General features: G+C 46.8%; 1 protein-coding gene and 1 non-coding gene across 3 annotated transcripts in view; one reads left to right on the plus strand and one right to left on the minus strand.

The window, feature by feature from the left end:
- Positions 1 to 23899, minus strand: part of DPF3 (double PHD fingers 3) — a 256139-nt gene extending 232240 nt beyond the window's left edge. Inside the window, exons 1-2 of one of the 2 annotated variants that reach the window (XM_036267854.1) lie at positions 23878 to 23899; positions 19362 to 19529 (exon numbers count right to left, since the gene is read on the minus strand). In XM_036267854.1, the coding sequence (XP_036123747.1) occupies positions 19362 to 19384 (23 nt within the window). In that variant the 5' untranslated portion in view covers positions 19385 to 19529; positions 23878 to 23899. Of the gene's footprint in view, positions 1 to 19361; positions 19530 to 20639; positions 20738 to 23877 lie in introns of those variants that run through there. The other variant, XM_036267846.1, reaches the window with a different exon arrangement.
- Positions 23900 to 27197: 3298 nt separating this feature from the next.
- Positions 27198 to 27300, plus strand: LOC118621514. The gene has a single exon (XR_004957713.1). It is a non-coding gene; the product is annotated as a U6 spliceosomal RNA (small nuclear RNA).
- Positions 27301 to 27541: the final 241 nt, after the last annotated feature.

Here is a 27541-nt window from a genome sequence, read left to right on the forward strand (position 1 = left end):
CAGCCCAGGGCCCAGGGTATTGGCTGAAGCTTGGAATGCTCTTCCCCAGATATCTGCAAGTGCCACTCGCTCCCATCCCATGGTTCTCTGCTCAGTTGTCACCTTCTCTATGAAGCCATCTTGGAACATGTTCCACACGGGGCAAACACACACACGTCCCTGACCGTTATTTTCCTCCACAATATTTATACATGTGTATTTGTCTGCTGTTGGTCTCCTTCACTAGAAGGTGAGTTCTGTGAAGGCAGGGACCCTGTTTTATTGACTGCTGTATCCCCAGCACCTACAGTGTGTGGCACTTAGTGAGGGCTCAATAAATATTTGATGAATGAATAAAAAGCACCTGTAATACTTGAATGATTTTGGTTGTTTATATCTGTCCCTACCTACCAGATTGAAAATTGATATGAAAGTAAAGACTGCACTATCTGTTTTGTAGCCCACACCTCAAACAGTGTTGTACAGAATTGGAACTCAGTACTGTAAATAGTGTACGAACGGATGGACATGTGAATGGGTAGATGGATGGATGGATGGGAATGTTAACAGGTAGATAGGTGGGTGGATGGATGGGTGGATGGATGGATGGATGGATAGATGGGTGGATGGATGGATGGATGGATGGATGGATGGATGGATGGATGGGAATGTGAATGAGTAGAGTAGTGGATGGATGGATAGAAGGATGAGTGGATGGATGGATGGATGGATGGATGGATGGATGGATGGATGGATGAATAAATAGATGGATGGATGGGTGGATGGATGGATGGATGGGAATGTGAATGAGTAGACTAGTGGATGGATGGATAGAAGGATGAGTGGATGGATGGATGGATGGATGGATGGATGGATGGATGGATGGATGGATAGATGGGTGGGTGGATGGGAATGGGAATGGGTAGATTGGTGGATGGATAGATGGATGGGAATGGGAATGGGTAAATTGGTGGATGGATGGATGGATGGATGGATGGAAACATCAATGGATGGGTGGATGGATGGATGAATAGATTCTACAATAAGTAGGAGCCACTGAAAGTATAAAGAAACTGAACTGTGCAAAGCTCTCCCTGTAAGTAGGGGTAGCCTGCCATGGGAAGAGACTATAGGTTGGAAAGTCAATGAGGAAGCTCTTGCCAGTATTCCCATGAACACTCATGTTGCATGAATGAGAGATAAACAGAAGAGGAGACAGAGTTCAGAGACATTACCAAGGTTAAGTCAACAGAACTAAGTGTACGTGGTGGTGAGGAGAGGAGACAGCCAAAGATGACCCTGAGATTATCCTTAAATGATAGTGAACCCTGAGAAGAATAAGCAGCTTTAGGGGAAGAAGGAGAATTCATTTCAGATATAAGTTTGATGAGAGACATTCAGGTGGAGTGGAGTAGGCAGTACAACAGTCAGGAGAGAGGAAGATCGAATCCTGGGCACTGGCTGAAGCCATGGCATCCGGCATCTCTGAGTGGCCCCCACATCCCAGGCACTTACTATGTGCTTCGTACTGAAATGCTGCAGTGCCCAAGGCAGGCAAGGTCTGTACTTTCATGGAACTTACATTCCAAGGGGAAAGGCAGCCAAAAGACAGGCAAACAAACAAATACATAAAGATACTTCTGATGGTTGTATATGCACTGTGAAAAGAATATACCAGGGTAATGGGAGCATGGTGCAGGGACAGTATTAGATGGGGGAGGGCAGGGGAGGCCCTTCCGAAGAAGTGGCCCTTGCCATGATGAGGCAGAGGACAGGGGACAGGGAAGTTACTTGCTTCATGGCTTCCATTTTCTTGACAAGTCTGGGGTGAAATCCTCAGCGAAGAGTGAAAGGATGGGAAGGGTTTTCAGGCAAATGGCAAAATATTGGAACAAATGCTGTGGGAAGAAGTGGAAAGGGGGTGAGAGGAGAAATAATGAGGGGACACTGAGGACCTAGCTGAGGGCTGAAACCACAATGTGTAAGGGAATCCATCAACATAGAGCTTATTCCTATTTTATAAATGTTATACAATGCTAGAACTTTATGTCCCTCAGCCATACTGAAACAGCACAAATGCCCTAGTAGTGATTTGGAGTCTCCACTCTACTTGGTATGAGGAGGTTTTGCCGGAGTGTTGATTTGATTTTAATTAAGTTTGATGGGCTGTGAGGGTTTTCATTACTTGGTTTGACGAGGCAGAGTCCCACTGCCACCCCCTCCCACAGACCCCAGTCACTCCAGTCTGTGTTCCCGCACAGCCTCCCCACTCGATCTATTCTGCCAATTAATCACCCTCAACATCCACGCGCCATACCTTAAATAATTCCCCTCCGCTGTCAGGATCGGCGCCAAAGCTTTCACACGGGTGTTGATAACCAGGTCCTTCATTACCCGCCCAGTCTTATCTCTCCCAGCCACCCAGTCTGGCTGATAGTCACACTGTTCCTGTTTGAACCCAAGTTCATCTGGATGGACAGACTCGGGTCCACACCTGAGGGTCTGGGGCGAGTTGCTTAAACTCGTTGATGTTTTCACACCTGTAAAATAGTTACCAATCCTGCTTCCGAGGGGGAGGAAACGAGTCAGGGTGTAAAGCACACAGCACAGGCTGCCGGGCAGAATACAGGCGTCAGGACGCGGTGGCTGGAGCGAGTGCGACTCTTCCTGCAGACGCTGCTGGTACACTCACTGCGGCACCCAGCACACGGCCACACACACAGAAGACATTGGGGACACGGCCATTATTTTGTTACTCTGTTCTTTTCGTGATTCATCTCTCGGTCTCCACTGCACGCTTCCTTAGGCTTATCTTGGAAGTCCACTTGCAACTTATAGTTTTCCACTTACGTGAATATTCAACATATGTCTTGTCCCTCAACTAGAAAGTTCCTGAAGAACAGATATTGTATCCTCAGCTTCTTAGTATGCCCCTTAGTGTCACTTAAGGAGGTACTAAATAATTCCTCATTTTACGTCGAACTGAGAGATTGGCACCCCTCTGAAAGGGAAGGCTTCTCTCTCCTCAGCTCCCAACTTCTGCTCATCAGTGAAGGTGTCCTCCAGCTCCTCCATGAAGCTGGCCAGTGAAACGGATTTCTTCCTTACCTGAAAATCTATGGCACTCGCTGATGTGTGCCATGTTTTGCTTTAGAGATTCTAGAATTTTAGGGCAAGCAGAGCTAAAGGTCACTGAGAGCATGTGGCCACCTTAATTCCACCAGTACTCATCTTACAGGTATATTCTTCTCTAACCAGACCAGGAGACCTCCAGGCTACACCAAGTGTCCTCTTCACGAGGAGGAAGCAAAGGTTGAGGTGGCCAGATGCCAGCACTTCAGTCACCGGGGCTCTGGACAGCTTCCCAGGGCTTCCGTCTCCAAGAGCAGAACTGCCCCGAGACCCCTGTGCTGTGCAAGGGAGACAGGGCGGGAGAACTGGATTCCAGGTCCGGCTCTTATCAGCTGTGTGAGGACTGAAGACTATCTCCAGACTTTGCCAGGCCTTTGTTGCCACGTCTAGACAGTGAGGAAGACCACCAGTGGTCCCGAAGGTATTTCCTAGATCTATAGTCCCCAGCACTAGCTCTGCCTATGAGCTGTACCACTGGGGGACAAACTGAGTCAAAAGAACTTTCTCCCCATCTGGTCGTTAGCTGGTAGGAGTACTTGGAAACCTTCTCTGTTCCTTCTGCCCATTCTCCTATCAGGTAAGTTTCATTCAATGGACATAAACATGAAAGCATCCCAGGGCAAGGTCTCAACAGTGAAATGATGCCTGTCCCCTTCTGTTGAAGTTGGGTGATGAATACATGGAGGTCCTTTATACTATTCCGTCTACTTTTGTACAGGTTTGATATCTCCCATAATAAAAAGTTATTATAATAATTATAATAAGCCCACATGATTCCACCCCTCTCACGTACTACTAACTGGATACTCACTCTCCAGATGGATCTCCTGAGCCCACAAGAAAGTACTGAATCTTTTTTTTAAAGGAACTACATCTGGAAATTGTAAGAATGCAATACTTTTCAACCTTGTCCACTGGAGAATAGAGGTGTGAAGAAAGAAAGTGGAGTTGCTTCGAGTCAGACATCTGGCTTTGAGGCCCCTCCTCCCACCAACCGCATCACTATAACTGTGTCAACCAGGAGGCCAAGGCTACCAGAGACTTGTCTCCTCGCGTGCATTATTGTGAGGCCTAAAGGCCATCTGCGCCTCAAAAGCACTTGGCACCTATTTTACCCCCACATATTTAAAGCATCACTACATCTGTTGGCGCATGTGCAGTGCTGGGTTCTCAGGCTTTAGCCGGCATGAGAATCAGATTGCACACCTCACACCCGAGATTCGGATTCAGTGGTCTAGGGGGAAACCCGGAATCTGCCTTTCTATCAGTCAGGCAGGTCCCCTCGTGTAGGTAGACCTCAAGCCACACCTTGAGAAGCCCAAAAGCAACAGGGCCAACTGCTTCAGACTCTGCCTGGGAGGCAAACCAATCTATCCACCGGATCAAAAACGTCCAGTGATGGGGGCAGGGTGTCAGTTTCTTTCATCTACCAAATGGGACTGGGAAGGACAGGAAGACGGGAAGCAGTTGAAGGGAAAGCCCTCCTGTCACAGCTAATGCCTCGTCCTTCACGCACAAGCTCGTATCTCATTTTTATTTTCTAAACTTTACCCAGAAGAGGCTCCTCAGAACTCATTCATCTCCTCTTTCTCAGGCCCTGTTGCTAAATCTCCCTGTATCCCTGTAGACAGGGGAAAATTTTTAAAGCATGAATTGGATCAAGTCACTTCCTATCTTAAATCCTCCTATGGTTCTTGGGAGAGAGTAAAGATCCTTAAAATATCCATCAGGGCCCTGTGTGTTCAGGCCCCTCCTGACCTCTCTTCCCATACCAGGGGCCACACCTTCCCTTTCTCCTCGGGGCTCCAGCCCCAACCGCCTGCCTTGGCTCCGCCAACACGTCCAGGATAAAACGCTGCCTCTTCAAGGGACCCTTCTCTCCACACTCCAGACCAGCACAGTTCCCCTGCTGTGATCTCGTGTATCTTCCCGCGCTTTCCAACACAACACAGATCCAACTTTTATTTCTATTTTTCTGTCGTTAATGTCTGTCTCCCCAACTGGACTATAAGCTCCACAAAAATAGGGTCCAAGTTGGTTTTACTCGCCATTGTGCCCCCATCGTATACCCAGTAGCTGGTCCATTGCACATGCGCAACTAATATAAGATAAATGCGAACTGCTCCGTGGTCTGGAGAGACAGGTAATGAAGAAAAGAAATGAGACACCAGTTGAAGAAATTCATGACGCAATAACAGGCCAGAGTGAGGTGGCACACTTTCTCCTGGACAAGGGCAACTGAGAATCTTCTCGATTATCACACAGTTGATGGTCACTAGACACCATAAGATCTCAGACTCTCTTAAATAAAAGCGTCTCTCCAAGACTGTCCCCAGAGGACGATGAGAATGTGACTTACCCCTTGGGGAATGTGGGGGTTGAGAAAAAGGGCCAGAAAAGATTGTGTGCCAACCTCCTCAATGCCCTCCCTGTTATCTCTCTGAAAACGCAGCTTTGTCCCTCACTATCGGGACTCAGAGAGGAGGGAGGAGAAGGTCACAGACCGAAATGATCTTCCTCCCTCCTCTCTGGAGCCACAGAAACAGGCGAGCTCAGGTTATCTTTGTGTTTGCTTCTCTTCCCCAGAGATGCGTGGGAGGTAGGGCAGGAGGAAAGATTTAAAACAATCAATTCAGAAAACAAGGGGTTTTCTGCTTGGTCATCAGACATATGCCCATTCAAGGGATGCAAAACAAGCCAAAGTTTAGGTTCTCTGACTAGGCTATCGAGTCCCATCAATTACACCACGTGGAAAAACTTTGGACAGTTAAAAATAACACAGGGGTCTGGTGTTTGGAGGATCTAGAGTTTGGAATGCCAGCTTGTCAAGCACAGGTCACTGCCTACCAAACGTGTGTGCTGGGAAGGTGTACACACACACACACACACACACACACGCACACACACGCACACACACACCAGGACAGGAGGGCTGCGTGTCCACCCTGACGATAGTGTATGTGTCCGGCCAACTCTCAGCCCCCACCCACCTTGATCTGAAGGGCTTTCCAGCCCTTTTCTGGCCGTGGGACGGGCAAGCCTCGCCCAGGCAGGAAGCACTCTCCTCCCCCGTGGAGGGGGCACCAGGGGATGGGAGTGCGAGCCAGTCTCCTCAGGTCACAGACAGTCCACCTCTGAGCGCCATGTCTCTGCATCTGCACAGTTCTGGTTCTTTCTCAGAAGGACCCAGTGTCAGCACCGATTAAGTAGCAATAATCTGAGCTCCAGGACAAAGCGTCCCATAGAGGAATCTTTCTAAAAGTCTCTCCTAGGACATTTATTCTAAGAGTAAAATAAAAATAGCCCTGGCCGGTTTGGCTCAGCGGTTAGAGCGTCGGCCTGCGGTCCTGAGAGACCCGGGTTCGGTTCCCGCTAAGGGCACGTACCTCGGTTGCAGTTTGTCCCCGGTCCTGGTTGGTCATGCGGGTGGCAGCCACTCGATGTGTCCCTTTCACGTTGATGTTTCTCTCTCTCTCTCTCTCTCTCTCTCTCTCTTCCTCTCTCTCCCTCCACTCTACCTGAACAAAAAAATGTCCTCGGGTGAGGATAAAAAAAATAAAATAAAATAAATAATATAAAAATAATAACAAATAATATCACCATAGCGTTCTAGAACTTCTTTCTTTCTTTCTTTCTTTCTTTCTTTCTTTCTTTCTTTCTTTCTTTCTTTCTTTCTTTCTCTCTTTCTCTCTTTCTTTCTTTCTCTCTCTCTCTCTCTTTCTTTCTTTCTCTCTTTCTTTCTTTCTCTCTTTCTTTCTTTCTCTCTTTCTTTTTTTCTTTCTTTCTTTCTTTCTCCTCACTGGAGGACAGTTTTTGCATGTATCTTCAGACAGAGCAGGAGGGAGAGAGGGGAGAAGAGAGAGAGAGAAACATCGATGTGAAAGAGACACATCAACTGGTTGCCACCCACCTGACTCCAACCGGGGCCAGGAACAAACTGCAACTGAGGTACATGCCCGGGAACTAAACCCGGGACTCTCTGGTCCACAGGCCGACGCTCTAACCGCTGAGTCAAACCGGCTAGGGCTAGAACTATTTTTCTTATAGGAAAATCAGAGCTTCTCCTACTTATTTCATTTTTCTTAAAATGCCAATGTGAGAAAAACATCAACTAGCATGTCTGCATTATACAGATGAAAAAACAAGGTCGTGGTGAACACCTATTGTGAGGGTGATGTGTGCCAACTATTCTAAGCACTTTACATATAAACTTATTTAATTCTTCCAACAAGCCTCGGAATATTATTCCTACGTGACAGATGAGGAAACTGTGAGGTGCAGAGGAAACAGCAATTCACGGGGCTTGGATGTGAACCCAGACTCTCCAACTCCAGAGCCAGCACCAGGTCACACAGCCCCTGCTTGCCACGTCCCCCGGGACGAAGCGTTTGAGCTTTCTGAGTGCAAGGCTCCAAAGGAAACCGGCCTTGGAAACCAGCTCCCTGGGCCCTCGGCCTTCCTGCAGGAAGGCTGGGCAACATGCAGGCAGAAAGCTTGAATGGGCAACAGGGGTGCTGTGTGCTGGTGGGAGTGAGGAAGCACTACCTTCAGAACAAGCCAATCCCCCCCAAGAGGAAACACTGGCCTAGAGACCTGCAGCCTCACTCCCCCGATTTGAACCAATCTGAACTACAACACGAATTCTCAGGACGCCAGGGCGGACTGAGCTCCGAAGATCAACATTTGTTTTCCTCCCTGACCGGACTGGTACTTTTATGTACAGCATTCATGGGCGATGTGGTGGTGGTTTAAAGCATTAAAAGGGGGGAGGCTTTTTGAGATCCACAGTCCCGCCCTACTTCGCAAACTGTGCACACTCTGGCCAGGGCTGTCCTGTACCCCACAGGACAGGTGGTGCACACCAGCACAGGCCCCCAGTGTGTCCCCCTGTCCCTAGCCCCTCTGGGAGGTGCCCTGCAAAGGACTCAGAGCGCATACCCAAGGAAACCAAGGACCAGGATTCAGTTCAGCCTTAGTGAGAGGAAGCCTCTGGAGGTGGACGATCCTCCCTGCTGGGGGACGCGGGTGGCGCCTTCCACCTCCCCTGGGGTCTCCCTTTTGGCCTCCAAGGTGTTCAAGTACTTCCCAGGAATTGACTGCCAAACTGAGCCCCACACACAGCAACCTGGCCCCAGGCTATTCTCCCATTTTTACCTTTTGTTCAGGGATATGCCCCCTCCCATCCAGCCCAGCAGATGCTTTTGCTGTCCTCCACACATTCCTGCCCGGCTGGCTTTCCTTCCCCCAGAAAGGAAGGGGATTCTCTAAGGAATGACTAGATGCTTCCCAAATCTCTGACACCTCACCTTCCCCATCCTTACCCTCCTCCACTCCTCAGATCCCCACCGGATTCCCACCGTCCTTCCAAACTCAGCTCAGAGCTGCCTCCTTTCCGAAACCCCTCTGACCTCCCCAACCCGGGGGCCTGCTTCCTCCGCATCCTTTCAGCCCCCTGGGCGGCTGGACTGCTCCTTTAGCGAGCGGTTGTTTCCCACCTGGGAGCCCCACGCGCCCGGTTCTTCTCTCACAGCTTCTTCTCCCCACTGGCTGTGCACAAGCTTCGCTCGTTTCCCTTCCCCTCTCCCCACTCCCACACACAGGATCGAGTGTGCCTTCTTGGGGACAGAGCGCCCTTCTGGGTCCCTTCAGTGCGTGTTAACCAGGATGCACTGCAGGTGGAGGTGAGCGGAGGAGACGGACGTCTCTGGCGTGTGGATGAAGGGACAAGAGGTCAGAACAAAACCCAGGCTGGAGGTGTAAACCTTGATATTGAGCATTAAGTGGATTCTTTTTCTTTCTGGGGCTCAGAGAACGTTGGGGAGGCTTTGGTCGGAGGCAAGAAATAAAATAAGAAGAGAAAGCACAAGAAAAACGAAAGAGTAACTAGTGGGCTTTGCCTTCCTGGGGACTTGAAAAGCTACAAGAGCCCGGAGGAGACACGCCAGGAAGCTGGACTGCCCAAGGCTGCCGGCTCTGGGGCTTGGAGAAAGGAGGAGACACTTCAGCGCTTTTACATGGTCGGGTCACAAAGGAGACAGGAATTCCAGGCAACACTGAGCAATAATAAAGATTGTTCCATTGATCAGGGCTTCTTTTTTTCTGTATTTTTCAGGAACGTGAACACATTCCAGGCAGGTTAATGGGTGAGAACAAATGATCGCCAGAAGAGAAACCTGTATTATTGGGTCTCCTCAATGTGACACTTCATCAAATAATAAAATAAGAATTCTATTTCTGCAAGGATAGTAAGAGCCAGCTCAGTCTCGGAAGGGTTCCTACATTCAGACTCATGAACCAGTCCAGCTCCAGCCCACCTCGCCCCAACCCAGCCTACCCCACCCCAGACTGAGTGGGATCTCCAGCCTGCGATGGCACACAATGCCCCCCGGTGTGCTCGGGACGGGGAACTATGGAAACTTTCCACGTTTCATAGGACTCTATGGATCAGTGTTCATCTCAGCTACCCTGTGCATAACTGACCTAAAACTGAATGATCCAAACCTGTTCCCTATCCCCCAGAGACGTGTGTAATTAGATAAAATGAGGACAGAATATGTATAAGTATCTGTTATACTGGGATGGCTGCCCAAAAAGGAAATAAGCACCAGGAACCGAACGGCCCTGCGTGCACCCTCTGTACTGAAGGGCTACATACAAGGACTGAGGGAGAGTTACCTTCAAGAGGAAGTGCTACCCTGCCTACTGTGGCTCAGCTGGTTGGGCGTCATCCTGTGCACCAAAGGGTCGCCAGTTCCAATTCCTGGTCTTCACCTGCCTCCTGCCACAGAACCAGGCCCTCTTCCAAACAGCCCCAACAGGGAATGATGAGGAGGGTGGAAAAGTGGTTGGAGGACATAGCAAAGTTACAATGATAGATATGCTTCTCCCTCTCAGTATGAGAACTAAAGGCACATGCCCGGGTTGTGGGTTCCATCCCTGGTAGGGAGCGTGCAGGAGACAGTTGATTGATATTTTGTTCTCACATTAGTGTGTTTCTCTCTCTCTCTCTCTCTCTCTCTTTCTCTTCCCCTCTCTCTCTAAAAATCAATTTAAAAATCTGTAAAGAAAAAAAGAGTAAGTACCAGTGCAGTATGACCTTTCTGAGTTGACAAACATTTTTATACAATTCTGCTCCTACAGCCCATATTTCGTGCACCATCAGCATTTTCTCTGGCTTTCCACGTTGAAGGATATCTAGCGGACTAGAATCTGAATTAAAACTTGACCTCGGTCTTCACCTGCCTCCTGCCACAGAACCAGGCCCTCTTCCAAACAGCCCCAACAGGGAATGATGAGGAGGGTGGAAAAGTGGTTGGAGGACATAGCAAAGTTACAATGATAGATATGCTTCTCTCTCTCAGTATGAGAACTAAAGGCTCTCACAGAATTCCAGGAACATCCTGTTTTGTTTTATGGTCAAGTGAATTTATCTGCATTGAATGATTGGCACACTGGGCCACAGGGAAAGTTATGTCTATCTAGACATTGGTACTATGAAAGTATATGAAAGCCATGTCTCAAAGAATATGTATCTAAAAACAGTGACCAGGCTACAGTTACCTCCCAGACTCAATAGGACGGGCAGTAGATTCTCACCAGATCCCAGCTGTGGGTTAAATCACCTTTTGGTCTTCTCCATCCCCAAAACCATAAAAGTCCTCAGGTATAAATAAGGCTTAAAGGAAATCCCATACACGGCTGAGCCATAGTAGACACTCAATAAAAATAGGATTGATTTATCAGTGACTACTCACAAGCCCTCAGCTACTCAGTCCCTGAAAGAGAACAAAGCAGAAAGAGTTGCTTTAACTTCCCAAGACCAAAGAGGGGAAAGCTGTTTTGCAGATTTACAGGGACGGAGTGATAAACAAACGAGGGGCTGGAATAGGTGACGCGGACATTCAGCACAGCTGAACATGCTACATGCTGGCGAGGCCAAGCCTGTGCCCGTCTTCCCACCCCTGAAACTGAAGAATTTGGGGAAAGCAAATCTGCAGCCTTTTCCAAACTCCTGCAGTCAAGGGGGAGAAGGAGAAACTCCGACTCTACAGGGCTAGAAGCAAATTAGGCGGGAAGAGCAGAGTTTCTGCCTGCTGGCTTCATTTGCTCAGTGATTTCACACATGTTTATTGCACGCCTGCTATGCTCACTAAGGCTTGAAAGGCACAGGCAGCCTCCGTCCCAGCCTCCCAGGGCCTTACGTTCTAACTCACCAGAATTAAGTATTTCACTGACCAATAGGGAGAGTGTGCTTGGGACTACGGGGACAAGGACAGGTGTAACCAATTTAACCGGAGGTTCAGCCAAGGGCCTCACTGGGACAGAGGGAGTTTGGAAGCAAGTAGAAGATGAGCAGGCAGATGTTCATCTAGTGCATCTGGGCCAGGGAGGGGCTGGAGAAGCCACAAGAAGTTGAGACTGTGGGAGAGTGGGAGAGGCCCTCTGAGCAGGAATACAGAAGGAGGCTTTCAGAATAACAAGTTCACCTACATCTCTCATTCTGAGCTTCTTAACCTGGAGCCCATGGACCTCTAGGGCTTCCATGGATGAACTCCTCAAGATCTGTGAACCCCATAAAACCATATACAAATGTTTGTATCTATGTGCATTTTCCCTGGGGAGATGGTCCATACCTTTCATAGGATTCTCAGATTGTCAAGGAAAAGTGAAGAAGACACATTCAAAAGGACACCCAGTAGCCTGAACACCAGACTGTGGTATATCTGCGATGGTTCTCCATCTCCATTTCCACATACAGCTTAGTACCTGACAAGTCACAGGTTTTCAGGACTAGCAGAGCTAAAGGGGTGAGTGTAAGGAGATGGGAAGAAATCACCATTTTCATCACCCAAACATCTGTGTGTCCTAACTGTGTGCCAGGCGCAGAGCTAGAATTGGAAAACCAATCACCTCTTCCATAAGGCACAGGGAAGAAGGTCTTCCCAAGCTCCTGTTCCCAGAGCCAGGACGGCAAAGCCAAGTGCCTAAATGTGGATATAAGTCACCCGGGGCAACTCACTGCAATCCCTAGATCAGGCTCAAACTTTAGTTGGCAGTTGCCTAGCAACAGGTAACCCTAAAGACACATCAGCAAACTGAGATGCCAAAAGGGCACTTTGTGGACAAGCTGGTTCTGAAAACTCACCCTCACGCAAGTCTGTCTGCCTGGCCACTCTGGGTCTGTTGGGGTAAGGAGCAGACTTTGCAGCCTGAAGGGGGCTGGCAGGGGGCGCTGGGAAGGTGTGCGATGAATGGAAGGTGTGCGGATGAATGGTGGTGGTAGGCACAAGGATGGGGGCTAAGGGTTGAAGGAGAAGGCAGTCTTGAGTAGAGGTAACTGGTGCCTCATTTAGACTGCAGCTACCACCACTGTTCCAAAGCAGTCTGAGCGGATCCCAGCCACATCTAAAGTCACCTAAAGTAAACAAACATTTGACTGCACCGACATCCAGCCCTGCCTTAAAGTCATCCTCCTGCAGCAGTTCCACTGAACTATGCTGGGATGGGGGTGGCAAGAGGACAGCCTTCAAACCACAGCTAACCGGGAACCCAGGAAGCAGTTTTTGTCCAGTTCCCCAGGGTGGCTCTCCCTTAAAGGGGCGGCAAACACCAAAGAGGCAAAGAGACCTCACTTTCTAAAATTCAGATTTTTTAAAAAATAAAAGTCTCAGAAACTCCTTCAGCTGAGTCAGGTGAGACTGGGATGCCTAAACAAAGGTTCTCATCACCTCCCCCTTGTAGAGGAGGCAGAAAGCTTGGGAAGGCAGGGTCTTCTTCAGAACCCTCCATCCCTTCTCCAGAAAGTCCTGGGGGCCGGGGGAAGGGGCAAATGAATATATCAGTCTGGAAGAGATTCAGGAAGAACAAATGGGAAGTCAAACAACAACAAATAAGGCGATATAAATCCAGATAAAATATTAAAATCATTAAAGGGCTGCTGCTCCCTGAAGATTGGGAAAAATGAAGAGAGTTAATTAAAAGCAATCTCCATGCACTGCTGAGCCAGCCGGCCCTGATAAATCAACAGCTGGGGCGGCTGTGGAGGGCAGTCAAGGGGCTTTAGGAGGGGGGCCGGCAGGGGAGGGGGCGCTGCCACAGAGATGGCAGTGACGTTGAATTGAACACAGTGACTTAAGTTTCTTATTTTATTAAATATTTTATGACGCCGAATAAAGTTGTCCCTCCAAGGGGGAGAAAATGATCAATGAACAAAGAGGGAGGAAGATAAGAATGAAGAGGTATTGTTTGTTTGATTCAAAACATACTTGGGACTGTGACGTCTGCACCTCTGCTCTAGTCCCAAATGCAGAGGCTTTGGGGCTTTTTTTCTCTTTCTCCACCTGATGGGCACAGGTAGATGCATCTTCTCAAATCTCTCTACAAAACCTGGGTTGTGTTTGCCTACTTCCCTCAGCCCCCGAAACAAAGTCCAGAGAGCCAGAGAAAACATGGAGAGGAAGAGAGAGAAAAGACCTTCAAAATTCTCATTGCTGATCCAAACCAGACTTTGAGCACAAAACTAAAAGGTCAGCAGAAATGGTGGAAACTTCCTTTTTTTTTCTTTCTTGCTTTCTCTCTATTTCCATCCCCTTTTTCCCTCTATTCCCTTCCTTTCTCCTTTTTTTTTTTCTGCAGTTAGATAAAGTTTTTGTTTTTCATTTTAAACACAGATCAGCTGAGAATTTTCGGGCTCACTCTAAATAAAAACCCAGCAATTTCAGAAGTGTTACAAGAACAGCACTTCTTGCTGTTTTGAGGGAACCCTCTCCAGTTCTTCCTTGATGGAAATATAATCAAGAGAAATGACTGGGGGAAAGTGTTTTTCCTCCTCCATAGAATTGGGATTGGAAGGGGAGTGTGTGCATGGGGAAACATAAGGAATTATGCATTTGGATATGCATTTTAATTAGGTGGACAGAAGCAGCCGCCTGTTAATTTTTCTTGCTTGTTTCCACTTAGCATTCATCACAGGCAGAACCACCATAGAGCGCTCCCAAGATAATAGATGGTTCTGCATTGGCTAAGTCCTCAGGGAAAATAATTAGCAGGAGAGAATATATTCTCTGCCCCCCCCTTCCACCCTGCCCTCCCCCATCCCCAGCACCACATTGTCTCCCCTCCCTAACCCCCACTCCCCACTCCAACTGACAGTGGTTTCCCTGGAAGCCTAGAGTCAGGCTCCTGGTTTACAGGCACTTTGTCCTACCAAAGAACAAGGGTCTGGAAGGAGAAACAGACTAGAGGCCTTCCTTGGAGTGGAAGCTCCTAGATGCAGGGAGGGAGGCTACCATGCTGTTTGGTTCTGAGGGGCAGGCTGGCAATCAGTGTTGGCCAGGACAGGATGACAAAGGTCTAAAGAGGGTGGGACAGTTCTCAACCGGCAGCAAACAAAGGTGTGTAAAGAATTGTTAGTTGAGGAGAATTGGAGTCAGAATGACATTTTCACTTCATTTGCTTTACAACATAAAGAAATGTTATAGTTTTGCAGCAAACTTGAATCTGAAGCATTTGCAAAGCTAGCAACCAAGATCTAACTCTAATTCTGAGATGTGACCCCGGTAATGATGCTCTCCATGATCTACTTTGTATAAAGAATCCATTCTAGTCACTGATCTCCTAGTCAACAGCCCACCCTCCTTGTTCACTAGCAGATTTCGGCTCCTTCAGCCCTTCCCTCCTCCTAGAATCCTCTTGATGGAAGGAGGAGCCTAGATGATGACCAAGCCCAAGTTCCTGTGCCCTCTGGCCTTCGGTTTCCCCTGATTTCGAGGGTGGACTTAGTTCAGGGTAGCCAATAGGAAATGAAACCAGGGCTTCACTTGAGCTCATATTCTCACCTATTTCAAACCCAGACAATAGGAAAATCCCACTTCCGTCCCAGGTCTATTTACACACAGCTGGATGAGTAAGGCCCTGCATTTCCTGAGAAACGATGATTGCACATGATGTGTAATGCCAGATTCCTTTCACTTATTTTAGCTTTAATATATTAAAATAATGTCTAATATATAAGGTATTGTTGACTTTCAGTCAGCTACAGGAAACTGTAGTTCTAGTAACACCTCGCATTTGTACTTTACACCTTCCGAAATGTTTTCACATCCATTATTTCATTTGGGCCCCTTGGGGGGGGAAGCCCAGCCTGGGTGTAGGGGAAGGGAAGAGACAGGAGACTGGAGGCCTGATTTACTAACTCTTGACTTTCAAGCTGTCTTGTCATCCCAGATGCTCCCTCAACCCCCTGCTGCCAGATGAAACCTCTCACCCAGGAGACCTCACTCCAAGACTCACTAGATAACTATAACTGCTAAGCTCCTGGAGCCTCCTCAAGCCCAACCCTGACCCCCACAGAGTCCCTGCCCTTAGGGAAGGGAGAGGGGAAAGGGGAAGGCAATTTTTGTGGCTGGGGGATGAGAGAAGTGAGTCTCTGGGTTTCCAGGGCATTCACCCCAAAATAATGATATCCCCACACGAGCAGGGGAATAAATTAGTTGAATTCTAGGATAGTATTTTTCATTACATTTATGAGGTGAGGTTTCCGGTACTATCTAGAAATGTATTCCCTACATTTTATCATTTTTTTATCGTCATCTGAGGACATTTTTGCATTTATCTTGACCACCCAACCGGGGCCAGGGACAAACTGCATCCAAGGTACGTGCCCTTAGCGGGAACTGAACCCAGGCCTCTCTGGTCCGCAGGCTAATGCTCTAACCACTGAGCAAAACCAGCCAGGGCATAGTCCTCACATTTTAAAGAGTCTAAAAATAAAGGGGACCCAGGCATATACCCAAAAGAACTGAAAGCAGGGACTCAAACAGCTCCTTATACACACACCCATGTTCACAGCCACATTATTCACAATAGCCAAAAGCTGAAAATAACCCAAGTGTTCATCATTGAATGAGTGAATGAATAAACAAAATGTGGTACATACATACAATGGAATATTATTCAGCTATAAAAAGGAAGAAAATCCTGACACATGCTTTAACATGGATGAACTAAGGCAAATGTTGTATGATTCTGCTTATATGAGGTGCTTAGAATAGTCAAATTCATAACGACAGAAAGTGGAATAGTAGTTACCAGGGACTTCAAGAGGAGAGGGGCTGTTTAGAATGATAAAAAAAAAAAATTCTGGCCCTGGCCACTGGTTAGAGTGTTGACCCTCAGACCAAAGGATCTCAAGGTTTGATTTCCAGTCAAGGGCATGTACCTGGGTTGCAGGTTTGATCTCCAGTCCTGGTTGGGGCCCCTGTGAGAGGCAACTAATCAATGTGTCTCTCTCACATAGATGTTTCTCTCCCTCTCTCTCTCGCGCACACACACACACACACACACACACACACACACACACACACACAACTCCTTCCACTCTCTCTAAAAATCAATGGAAAAAATATCCTCGGGTGAGTATTAAAAAAAATTTTCTGGAGATGAATAGTATCAATGGTTGCACAACATTATGAATGTACTTAATGCCACTGAATTATACATTTTAAAATGGTCAAAATGGCCCTGGCTGGTTTGGCTCTAAGGTTAGAGCATCGGCCCACGGACCAGGGAGTCCCAGGTTCGATTCCCGCTAAGGGCACACACCTTGGTTGCAGTTCGTCCCCAGCCCTGGTTGGGGTTGTGAGGGAGGCAACCAATCAATGTGTCTCTCTCACATCAATGTTTCTCTCTCTCTCTTCCTCCCTCTCTCCTGCCCACTCTCTCTGAAGATAAATGCAAAAATAGCCTCGGGTAAGGATAAAAAAAAAGTCAAAATGGTACATTGACATGTTATCAATGTTAAATTATATATCATATATATCTTACCACAGTTAGAGAACAAAAGTAAGGGGCCGCCTCTGTCTGCTGGAGGTCAGGGTAACCATTTTGTTTTGTCTTTCATTTTGCAGAAGTCTCACAATTTAGGCTTCTGTGAGTTCTCTCATGGGTTTTGCAACCCATTCTCCCTCCTTCAGGCATACAGAAAATTGCCAAGGGAGGTTTCAGCCAAAGGAAATCCTAATAATAATGACTCCAGAGGAATCTGGAATGAAGGAGAGGCATTGAATTCCAAGCAAGACACTGCCCATTCCCGCCCAGGTACAGCCAGCCTCTGTGGTGGGTCTGCTGGGTACCTCCATTTCCTCAGCAGTATATGGGGTACACAAGAGGAAGCTCAGTGAGACAATAGTACAAGTCCATCTACTTCAGCTCACCGAACAGCCAGGTATCTGCAGCAGCCCAAATGGAAGTGAAATAAGCCTTTTATTTCCATGTTAATTGGGATGGGGGCCATAGTGGAAGAGGGCAAGTCCAGGGAGATGTGGATAAGTGAAATCTAGAAGAGAAAAATCTTTTGCTTGGTTCTCTGCTCCCTCCCTGCATTTAAAGAAAAGAGTGAGAAAAAAGGCAGATCTTTTCAGTAATTCCACAAACAAAAACTTTATCTGAGTGCTTAGAAGCAGCAAAATAGGCCAATTCGTCTTCCCACTTCTCTTTCCTTTTGCCATTCTCTGGTCGGGTGATAATGAGAAGAAAATTGTTCAAAAGAGAGTCAGAAGAAAAGCCCATCTTCTAAATGAGCCACCACCTGGTCCTCAGCCCTAGGCCCTGAGACGGGAGAGGAAGTTCCATCTTGATTAGAATCCCAGGTGGTAGCAAGACTGAACCAGAGAAGATGAAACCACAGAAGAGTCAACCATCTACAACAACACTTTAGAGCCACACTTTTAAAACAAGAAAGAATTTTAACTCTGGCCCCTAACTGTCCTCTCCCTGTCCTAGTTTTTGACTTGAAAGGAATTTGGGCAATCAAGGTGTATTGCCTTCATCTTACAGTCAAGGAATAAGCGGCTCAGAGAGTTCTGTTTACAAGATAACACAGCTAGTTGGTGGCAGGGCTTGAGAGCTTCAGGCTACCACTGCCAGGGCCTTTTTCCCTCCACTACTCTGAAGACATCACAACCGCAAAAGACTGGTCACTGGTGAGAAATGAATGACATGGAAGAGGGTCAGAGCTTAAAATAGGGTCACACGGATGGCAGGTGAAAGTTTGGGACTAGAAAACCTTTTCTGGTTTGGCTTCCAATTACATACCATTAATAACAACAGCAGACTTCCCAAGTGTGCAACAACAACAACAAAACCCTCACTCATTTCACAGCAGCCTGAGAGCATCCACAGTGTCTGGATTCAGGGACGGTGGAGAGGGCGCAAAAGGATTAGACATGTGCTATCATTGTTCAACCGGCTCAAAACTGAGGCCTGGGTGGTGGAGGACTCAATGTCGGCTATTTGAACCCCATTATTAGAAGCCCTGAGCCTAATCCCCCTGCACATTGCTATTCACAAACACTCTACCTAGAAATTCTAAACAGGCTGCTCCTCTTCCCCGGCCTCCACCCGTCACACACCCACACCCAACACCTCCCAACCACTGCTTTTTTAAAACTCTGATGCAAATCACAGGCTTCAAAAACCTTCCTTTGGTGACAGTTTTACGATGCTGCCTCCATTCATCCATATGGTTTGACAGACTGTGAAACACTAGTAACCGGACCAATAAGAAAAACAAATTACAAAAACACAACACACCTCATCTCTCCCCAGTCACTCACACAACCAAAGAAAACTTTGTAACTTGCAATGGATCATAATAGTACTCTTTTGGTGTTAATTGTCTTTTCAGAGTGCCAGACCACACAATGGTTTTATCCACTCACCTATTTCTCCCCATCCCAGGAAACTCTTTATTTTTCCTTGTTGAATACCTACGTATTTAAGACTACTTAAAACTAGGGTCACACTTTTACAAGATGGGCAAAACTATTTTCGGTGGTTGTGGCATTTCTTTGTCCTGGGGCTTGCCACATTTGGCTACATTTCTGTCTTCTAGTGACTTTCAGTACATTCAAAAAAAACTACAAGGTACTTCACAAGAGGTTGGGATAATAAACAGGCTTGGATTCTGGTGCCTTTTTATGACCCAGCCCTCATCACCACTACATTCAGTGTGGCTGCACTGAAAACTGAAACATCAGCCTCAGTTTCCTTTCTTTTTTCTGGTGCCCGCTCAAAACAAAGCATGCTGTGACATTTTATTTATTGCACTGATCTGAGCAGATGGCTCTCAAACAGCTTTAGATATGATGGTCTTTCTCAGATGTATCTAAATTCCAGCTACCTGCATAATTCCAAAAAGACACAGGAAGATGAGAAGTCTCCAATTAAGTTGCCTCTGAATTTCAGCCCACCTTATGGATCTGAGCAGCTGCATTCCACTGTGATCTCTGGATGTCTCCCAGGTGGTCTGCAGGCCGGGCTACTTTCAGAGGTTTACCCTGTGACAATGCCTCCACTTGGATTCTGGTAGAAATTAATCTTCTTTATGGGTATCTCATCAAAACCAGACATTCTTCCCACTGAAAAAATAACGCGTGCTAATGAAGTTTGGAGAATTTAGGGCTTTTTTTTTCCCCCCAGTGGCAACCAGAAGCAGATGGAAAAGGTGGTTCTTAGGCATCTGTTGCCTTAAAATGTCTGAAGTCCTTTTTCGTTAAGTGGCTACAATAATGTCCATAAAAGGCTGCAAGCTCACAAAGTCCCAACCCCAATGTCCCCCTCTTACTCTCATTTAGAAAGAGCTAGGAGGAGATTAGAACCAGGAATGTGCCCCCTACCCCCATCTCTGATATCTAACCTGCCATAGCAAGTGCAAGGTCTGGCTTCTAAGTGGCTGACAATTACACAACTTTCATAGGCACAAAACCACTTCAGATTAGAATGCAATGTATCCAGATCATAGAATGTATAGAGATGAAGATTTGAGGTCCATCTATACACTTGACCTGCTGTCTAACCTTAGCTAAGTGAGTATATCTACTTCTCCCAGAGTTGTGTCCTTAATAACTAAACAGATATAAACAAATACCTCTAAGCAAGTGAAAGTGCTAACAAAAAAAAATGTTTCAGTACAATTATGTATATTCACAATTATAAGCATGAGAAAATAGTTTACTGGTCTCATTCTTTATAAACAAATAGTTATTTGAGGTAAAGCCCTGTTGGTTTACAAGAAATAATTAAATAATAATAACAGTTATTCTTTCCTAAGCGGGCAGTTATAATAATAGATTCATATGTGCATAATCAAGTCTGGCAGAAGGTGGCAGACATTCCCAATTAAGTGCATACAAACCAGAGTTTTGATAACTTAATAAAGGTAAGTTGTTTAAAGTGTTGCTAGCACATTTGGGAAGGGTAGTTTACTTGAACTAGAATAGCAAGTAAGATTAGAATTTATATTAAAAGCATTATGTTTCCTAGGTATGCAGATATCAACTGGAACACAATTATGTAATGTAACTGACTTACACACAGACCTTTATCAAATGCATATTTATGTTACCTACATATGTGACTTCACTACATGGCCCCTATCTTGCTTGTAGGTGTAATAAATGAGGGTGACTCACACATCTAGGCTCAGACAATGTAGCTGCTAAATTAAATAATGTGTAATATCCACTTACACTTCATACATGTCCATCTATACTTTTAAATTCTATTTGTCCAGATGTGACTGCTTGGTTGTGTGGCCACCTGCCGAGTCCCCTTTGTGATCTGATCAGTCCAGGCAGCTCCTGTTTCTGCCTCTAACACCCTGTTGGGCAGTAATAAGATGTTAAAGGCAACAACAGAAAGAGAAGCCAGGCTGTCAGCTTCAGAGAGAAGGGGGGTGAAGGGTACAAGGAGGAGGAATAAGAAAGAGAGTTGAGGGGAGATCAAAGACAGGCAGGAAAAAAGCCAAACTGCTGAGAGATGTGGCTCCAGGAGCATGGGCCTCTAAGGAAGACCCCAAAGCAATGAGATTCAAATTGTGCCATCCAGTTACTTGAGCTATTGAATTATTGAATGTCCCACGTGGAAAAAGTGAGTATCAATGAAAAATGGTCCATACTCAGGATAGAGAGAGCCCTACAGAGGTGTTGCGTGAAACCTGATCTTGTTTCTTCCCAGAACCTTACCTACCACTCTATTCCCAATCCTAGAGGAAACCTTTGTGTGACCAGTTTCTGTAGGGGGCGTCAGTGGTATCAGCTTTTTTTTTTTAAGGGGAGAAAGAGACTCTGAAGCACACAGAGAAAATGCTAATGTCGTTCAGCCACGTTTCATTGTCAGGAAAGACACATGAGGATGAAAACACAGCTCTCCAAACCATTCTCCGTGCTCCCCTCCTCCCAGCACCACCATCCATCCATCCTTTCGGCTTGATGAGTCTCTGCGCTTTGTTCTAATTTAACCCATGCATAATTTATTCACGTGTGTATTGTTTCCTGATCAGCAACTTTTAAAAACAAATAAAAAATAAGATGTTTTATTAAACAAGTTGTTTTAAAAAATAAAGGCAGATGGTGTAGGTCTCCCAATAACAATGTGTATGCTCCTGCCTTAGGAGTTTAAAAACCGTCCTGGACGCAGGAGGTTCGGCTGGCCGGGAGTATTGTTAACACCCCCTTATCCTCAGGGAAAGGGGTTGGGGTGCAAAAAGGAGCAGCTAATTACAAAAGACCACTCAACTCACCTAGAAAAAGCCGGCAGGAGCGTTGTGTGTATCTAGTGTATGGCGACACAGAACTACAAATACATCACAATGCAACTGTTTCTAATTATAAAGTTCGAGTATAAAAATTCATAACTAATTCCACTAACCAGACAGCTTTTCTGTTCCCCCCTCCACCACTAACCCTACATAGGCACCCTGCCCAAACAAGTATCCTCCTGCGGTCCAAAAACAAAAACCTGGTGCGAAGAGATAATGCGCCCGCCCGCGCGTAAGTGAGCTCCAGGGTAACCAGAGTACGGCTTTCCCAACAGGAAACAAACCTGGCGCACAAGTGAGATTTCTCTAACTTGAGTTTACCAGGTGACATCAACCTGATTATGCGATTTCGGCTAGAAATGGGTAAACTGCAAATCAGCTATGGGTTTGGTAGAAAGTCCCAGCATCAGCGGTGTGGCATCGCGAGCGATGGGGAGAGCGAGGATGCGGCGAAGTTACGCCCATTTATTCTGCCATAAAACATTTTCTTTCTTGGGTGAAAGGCTGTGGCGTTCAAGTGCAGTGTATCAGCGCTTCAGGGCGAGAACTGATGCCGGGAGCTGTTGCTCTCTGATTAGCCTCAGATTCAAAAGACCTCGTAACAGTACCTTTAATATATACGTATATATTTAAAACTCCAAGACCTGGGACATTCTTACCCCTTTTCCTATTACTGATGGGAGCCAAGCTGGTGGAAACGCGTTTCTTGTTCCCGGTGCGTTCCTTCGCAATAGGAATCCCACGGCCGCCACCAGCATCACCACCCCCCACCGCGCACGATGCGAACCTGGATTTCAACTCCAGGAGGAGCTAGGAGTAGGGACTCCGATGCGCGGAGCTCAAAGGATCTGGGTGGGTATCAGCCACGCACCAGCAAGAATTCGGCACGAAACGTCCCCACCCGCACCTCCCCCTCCCCTCGCTCGCGGCTTCCAGGCCAGCAGGGAAGACCCGATTATCCGGGCGCGGACACCCACCCACGTCGTGCGGTGATCCGGCGGGAGCTCCCTTCTGCCAACATCACTGCCAATAGCACCCCTTTTAGAGCGACGCTAGTTTTCTGAAGCTACCTCCGGCTCCGCGATCGCGAGCGGACTTGGCGGCTTAACAGTTCCACGGACTGGAAGGAAGGAAGGAAGCCAGGATAAAAAGGAGGAGGAAGGCAGGCAGGAATTGGCTGTCGGTCTCGGGGACTGGCCCCCGTGTGTCCTCGTGCCGCCCGCCCCCCTTCGTCCCGGATCTGGGCGTCCGCTCAAAGTCTCCCGGCGGCCAGAGGCACCTGCCCCTCGCTCTGGCCCGGAGCAGACGCTGCCCGCTCAGGCGGGGAGCCCCAAGCTGCCTCTCAGCCCGCCTCAGCTTTTCACACAGAAGAGGCGAGAACACCATTCATGAGACCTGCAGCTTCCCTGCCTCCAAATCAACCCCAAGTTAACCCGAGTCGTTAATCTACTACAGCCAGTTCGCCCACAAACACACACGCAGACACACCGGCGACCGCCCGGAGCGTCGTCACGCTCCGGGGGCTGCCCCAGCAGGAAAGCTCCGGGCAACCACCTGGGCCCCAGGGCTCCCGGGACCCGTTGCTCCCCCAGCGGTCCTCCCAACTCCGGAAGGTTTGCAAACTCCCCACTAGCGATCGGAAGGCTGAGAGCTCCCTGCAAACTCCGGAGCTGCTGTGGTCCGCTCGCCCCGGCGGACTGAGACGCCCGGCGGGGGCCGCGGGCTCCGGAGGTGCAGGGCTCAGCCAAGTGCACCCAGGCGGCCCCTGCCCGGCGCTCGTCCCCCGCTCGGCCGCCCCCCGTGCCGCGCTCGCCGCCCCGCAAGGCCGGGCACTCGGGGGACCGTGTTGTCCCCGAGCTGCCCACGACCCCCTAGCTGCAGAGCGCTCGAGCGCCAGGCTCCTCTGCCGATATCCCTCCTCTCTCTGCACGCCAATTAAGCAGAACACAAATGTAACAATTTTCTTCTTGTTAATTGCATCTCCTGACATTTCTGCGTGTTGGGGGGAAAAAAGATGAAGAAGTAAGAGGTGAAAGAAAAGAGAGAAGCCCCGCAGCAGCTGCAGGCGCCTGCAAGCGCAGTGCATTGGCAGCGCTCGGCACGCAGAAGGCGCCTTTTTTTTCATATTGAAACCACGCGGAATATGTACATTTTTTAGTCTTACTTACGCTTTCAGGGGGTTGTGAATGACAGTCGCCATTTTGCTACAATGTAACAGAATATTGTCTGTCTCAGAGTTCTAAAGGTTCGCTCAGGGGAAGCGGCAAGCCAATCAAAGCACGGGATACCGGCCCGGCGGCCAATCGGCACCACTGGTCGCCAGGTGGGCGGGGCCTGCACGGTGGTAGTTATTAGGGGAGCTGTCAAAGCCCAGAGGTCACTCCCTTTTGTAGAGCCCGAGAGCGAGCAGGTCTTAAAGGGGCAGTACCATGCGAGCAGCTCTTCTTCGGATTGAGGAAAGTGTAGACGCACGGGAAAGTCTTCTAGTTTGGTTTGAGTTTCTACTTTCTAAGTAACTGCGAAGAGTTTGCGCTTCCGGGCAGAAATATTTAAGTATTTTCAACAAACCATTGAACTCCATTCATTAGCTTTTGGCTTTTCTATTACGTTTTTAATCCCCCAAAGGGCAAATCCCTTGTTCCCGTGCAAAAGTTGGAAGGATGCCGTTTCGTCTAACATTGCTGCACGTGCCCTGCCGTTTGTTAATACTTTTTAACATTCTCATTCCCGAAGTGTTTTCTTTATCTCAGTCACCTTCCTCTGTTGGTTTCTTGGAACTGCCACCGCCGTTCCTGGCGATTCAGGACAGCAACTCCCCTCCCTCCCGGAATGTCTCAATGTCAGGCCCGCTCCCTCCTGCAGCCAGGACTTTCGTTATGTAATGTGCGGTGGTCACTCCGCGCGGTTCCCCACTACCCTCTTCTGTTCTACACATACACACCAGAAACTTCTGCAGTGATCCAATTCCAGGAGACTGGGGAGCTCTCAGATCTGGCTTAGGTTTAAGGAAACTTTTGGAAACGTATTCTGCTACTACCAGTAACTAGACAGAAGTTGTAGGACCCAGCCTCTTTCGGCAAGTGGCACACGCGATTCTGGCGTCACCTTTTACTACTTAGATAGAAGGTGAAAAGAATTTGCTAATGAATAATGTGATGTGACCAGAGGTGTTCAGAGTCTGTCTCTGCTTCAAGTCAGTGTGAACTCCTCACTGGCGAACCTCTGACAAAATTGAGAGATTTCTGTGAAGGCAGTATTCCACTGGGAAGTCGGGAAGTTCGGGGTGCATGAAATCGCACTAAATTCTGAATAGGGACCTCGTTAGCATACAGAAATCTGGCTACCATCCCAAAGTTGTTTAATCGGGTCAAATCGCTAAGATAGTGGGGGAGGGGAAGAAAGGGGGGTGAAGAGAAGCCAAATTGCCAATTCTTCAGAGCTTTGCCCTCTCACTTCCTTTCTCAGCGCTCCTCTCAAGGCAATGAATAAAACTAAAAAGAAGTTCCCAAACTTTCAGAATCCAACTCCATATGTTACTAGAGTTACAGATAAACAGAACAGGGCTGAATTAGTGTGTCTGTAAGACTTGACAGTTTTAACCCCTTCATTCTACCTAGTTAATAGCAGAGGCAACTTCAATAGTTTGCTTTGTGCAGCATCTTGCAGTTTGAAAAGTTATCCCCTTTTCTAAAATTGAAGTTTGAAAAATCCCTTTCTTATTAGTTTGTCAAGAGATTGTTTTAAAACTTAGTACTCTGCCTGGGATGAGCCTGACAACATTAAAAAGCAAGCACTCTATTCTGACCCAAGAAGTGTGAGGTTGAAGTATCAGTCAGAACTCCCACCACCCTCTTTGGGATATCAAAATTGCAGCAGTTCAGAAAGAAAAAAAAAAAAATTGCAGCAATTCACAGTGGAAGACAACAGCATATTTTAATATGTAATTTGATAAAGGAATCAGGAAATGTAGCCTGCCCTGAACAAGGCTTAAGATTTACTAGAAGAGGGAAAATAAACTTATATTACATGTTAAAACAAAAATATATACTCTAAGCTTGTATAATAATGTATTGTGTGGCCCAGATGCAGAAACCAGCATAATTTGTAACTATCTGGCACACTTAAAAATGGCAGACCAGATATGTCTTTACTTTGAGAAATTTTAATCCAGAACTTAAACATTTAAGTTACATTTTATAATGATTGAATTGAAAAAAAAAAACAATGAATTAAAGACAGGATTTTTGAAAAGTAGGATAGCACCCTGACTGGTTTGGTTCAGCGGTTGGAACGTTGGCCTGCGGATCAGAGAGTCCTGGGTTCAGTTCCCGCTAGGCCCTAGCGGCTAGGAGCATGTACCAAAAAAAAAAAAGTAGGATAGCATTGCTGTTTATAATCTAGTGAAATGTCATTTTAATTCTACCAATATAGGTATGACTTTTAAATAAACAGAATTGTGAATTCACCTTTTATCAATTCCAAGACATATAAGAGCTATTATTATTTTTTTATCCTCACCCGAGGACATTTTTCGATATTTTGTTCAGATAGAGTGGGAGGGAGAGAGAGAGAGAAACATCGATGTGAAAGGGACACATCAAGTTGTTGCCCACACGACCCAATCAGGGCCAGGGACAAACTGCAACTGAGGTAGGTGCCCTTAGCAGGAACCGAACCAGGGTCTCTCCAGACAGAAGGCCAACACTCTAACCGCTGAGCCAAACCGGCCAGGGCAAGAGCTATTATTTTAACTTTGTTTTATTTTCTACTATAGATCAATATTTTTAATTTTTTTTTTTTTACAGTGAAGCAGGTTATGTCAATTTACAGATGGCCTGATCCATCTGCAATGAGGCCAATTTTTTTCAAATAAGCTTTAAAATGTACTGATCTCACCCCACAAGAAAGCATATATTTTTTGCCAGAATGCTCAAAAGCTCTGTGAGGACCTGTTAAAAGGAGACAGGACCTTGCCCAGCCAGTGTGGCTCTGAATTGGGAGTCCTCCCATGGATTGAGAGGTCCCGGTTCATTTTTGGTCAGGGCACATGCCAGGGTTGCAGGCTCTATCCCCAGGAGAGGGCGTGCAGGAGGCAGCCAATCAATGTTTCTCTCTCTAAAAAAAAAAATCAATGCAAACACAAAGGAGACAGTACCATGAACAGTTTTGGAGAATGTTACATTTTACACTAATTTTGCAAGGAGGTGCTGTGTATGGTTAGAAGTGTGCTTGAGTCCACCACTTCACCACTTGCTAACTGGATAATCTTGGGCAAGTTTACTTAGCAACTTGAATGTTTCCTCATCTGCAAAATGTCAATAATCATATAATCTACTTCATGTGGCTCTTTCCAGGATTGAATGAGGTAATATATGTCAAGTGTCCAAGCTCTCAATACATGTTAATTATTTTTTTATAAATATATTTAATCCTTTCTTGTTGACACGAATAAAATGACACATCAGAAAGTGAAATTGTCATGCTCTGCTTGCTTCTGAGGCACACACACTACAATTGAAACAATACAGAGAAGATTAACATGGCACCTGCACAGGGATGACTTGCAAATTCGTGAAGCGTTCCAAATTTTTTATTAAACATTGATTTTTTTAAATCTTCTAAAAATTTATTTATAAATCATTTTTCTATTAAAAATGGTTTTAGTTTTGTTTTTTTGGTACATGCCCCTAGCGGGAGCTGAACCTAGGACTCTGGTCCGCAGGCCGATGCTCCAACTGCTGAATCAAACCAGCCAGGACTAAAAATGTTTTTAAGTGGTATTTACTCACCACATAAACAACCATGTTAAGTGTGAATAAGTTTATGTTGCAT

Source organism: Molossus molossus, unplaced genomic scaffold (genome assembly GCF_014108415.1).
Source record: "Molossus molossus isolate mMolMol1 unplaced genomic scaffold, mMolMol1.p scaffold_m16_p_1, whole genome shotgun sequence".
NCBI lineage: Eukaryota > Metazoa > Chordata > Mammalia > Chiroptera > Molossidae > Molossus > Molossus molossus.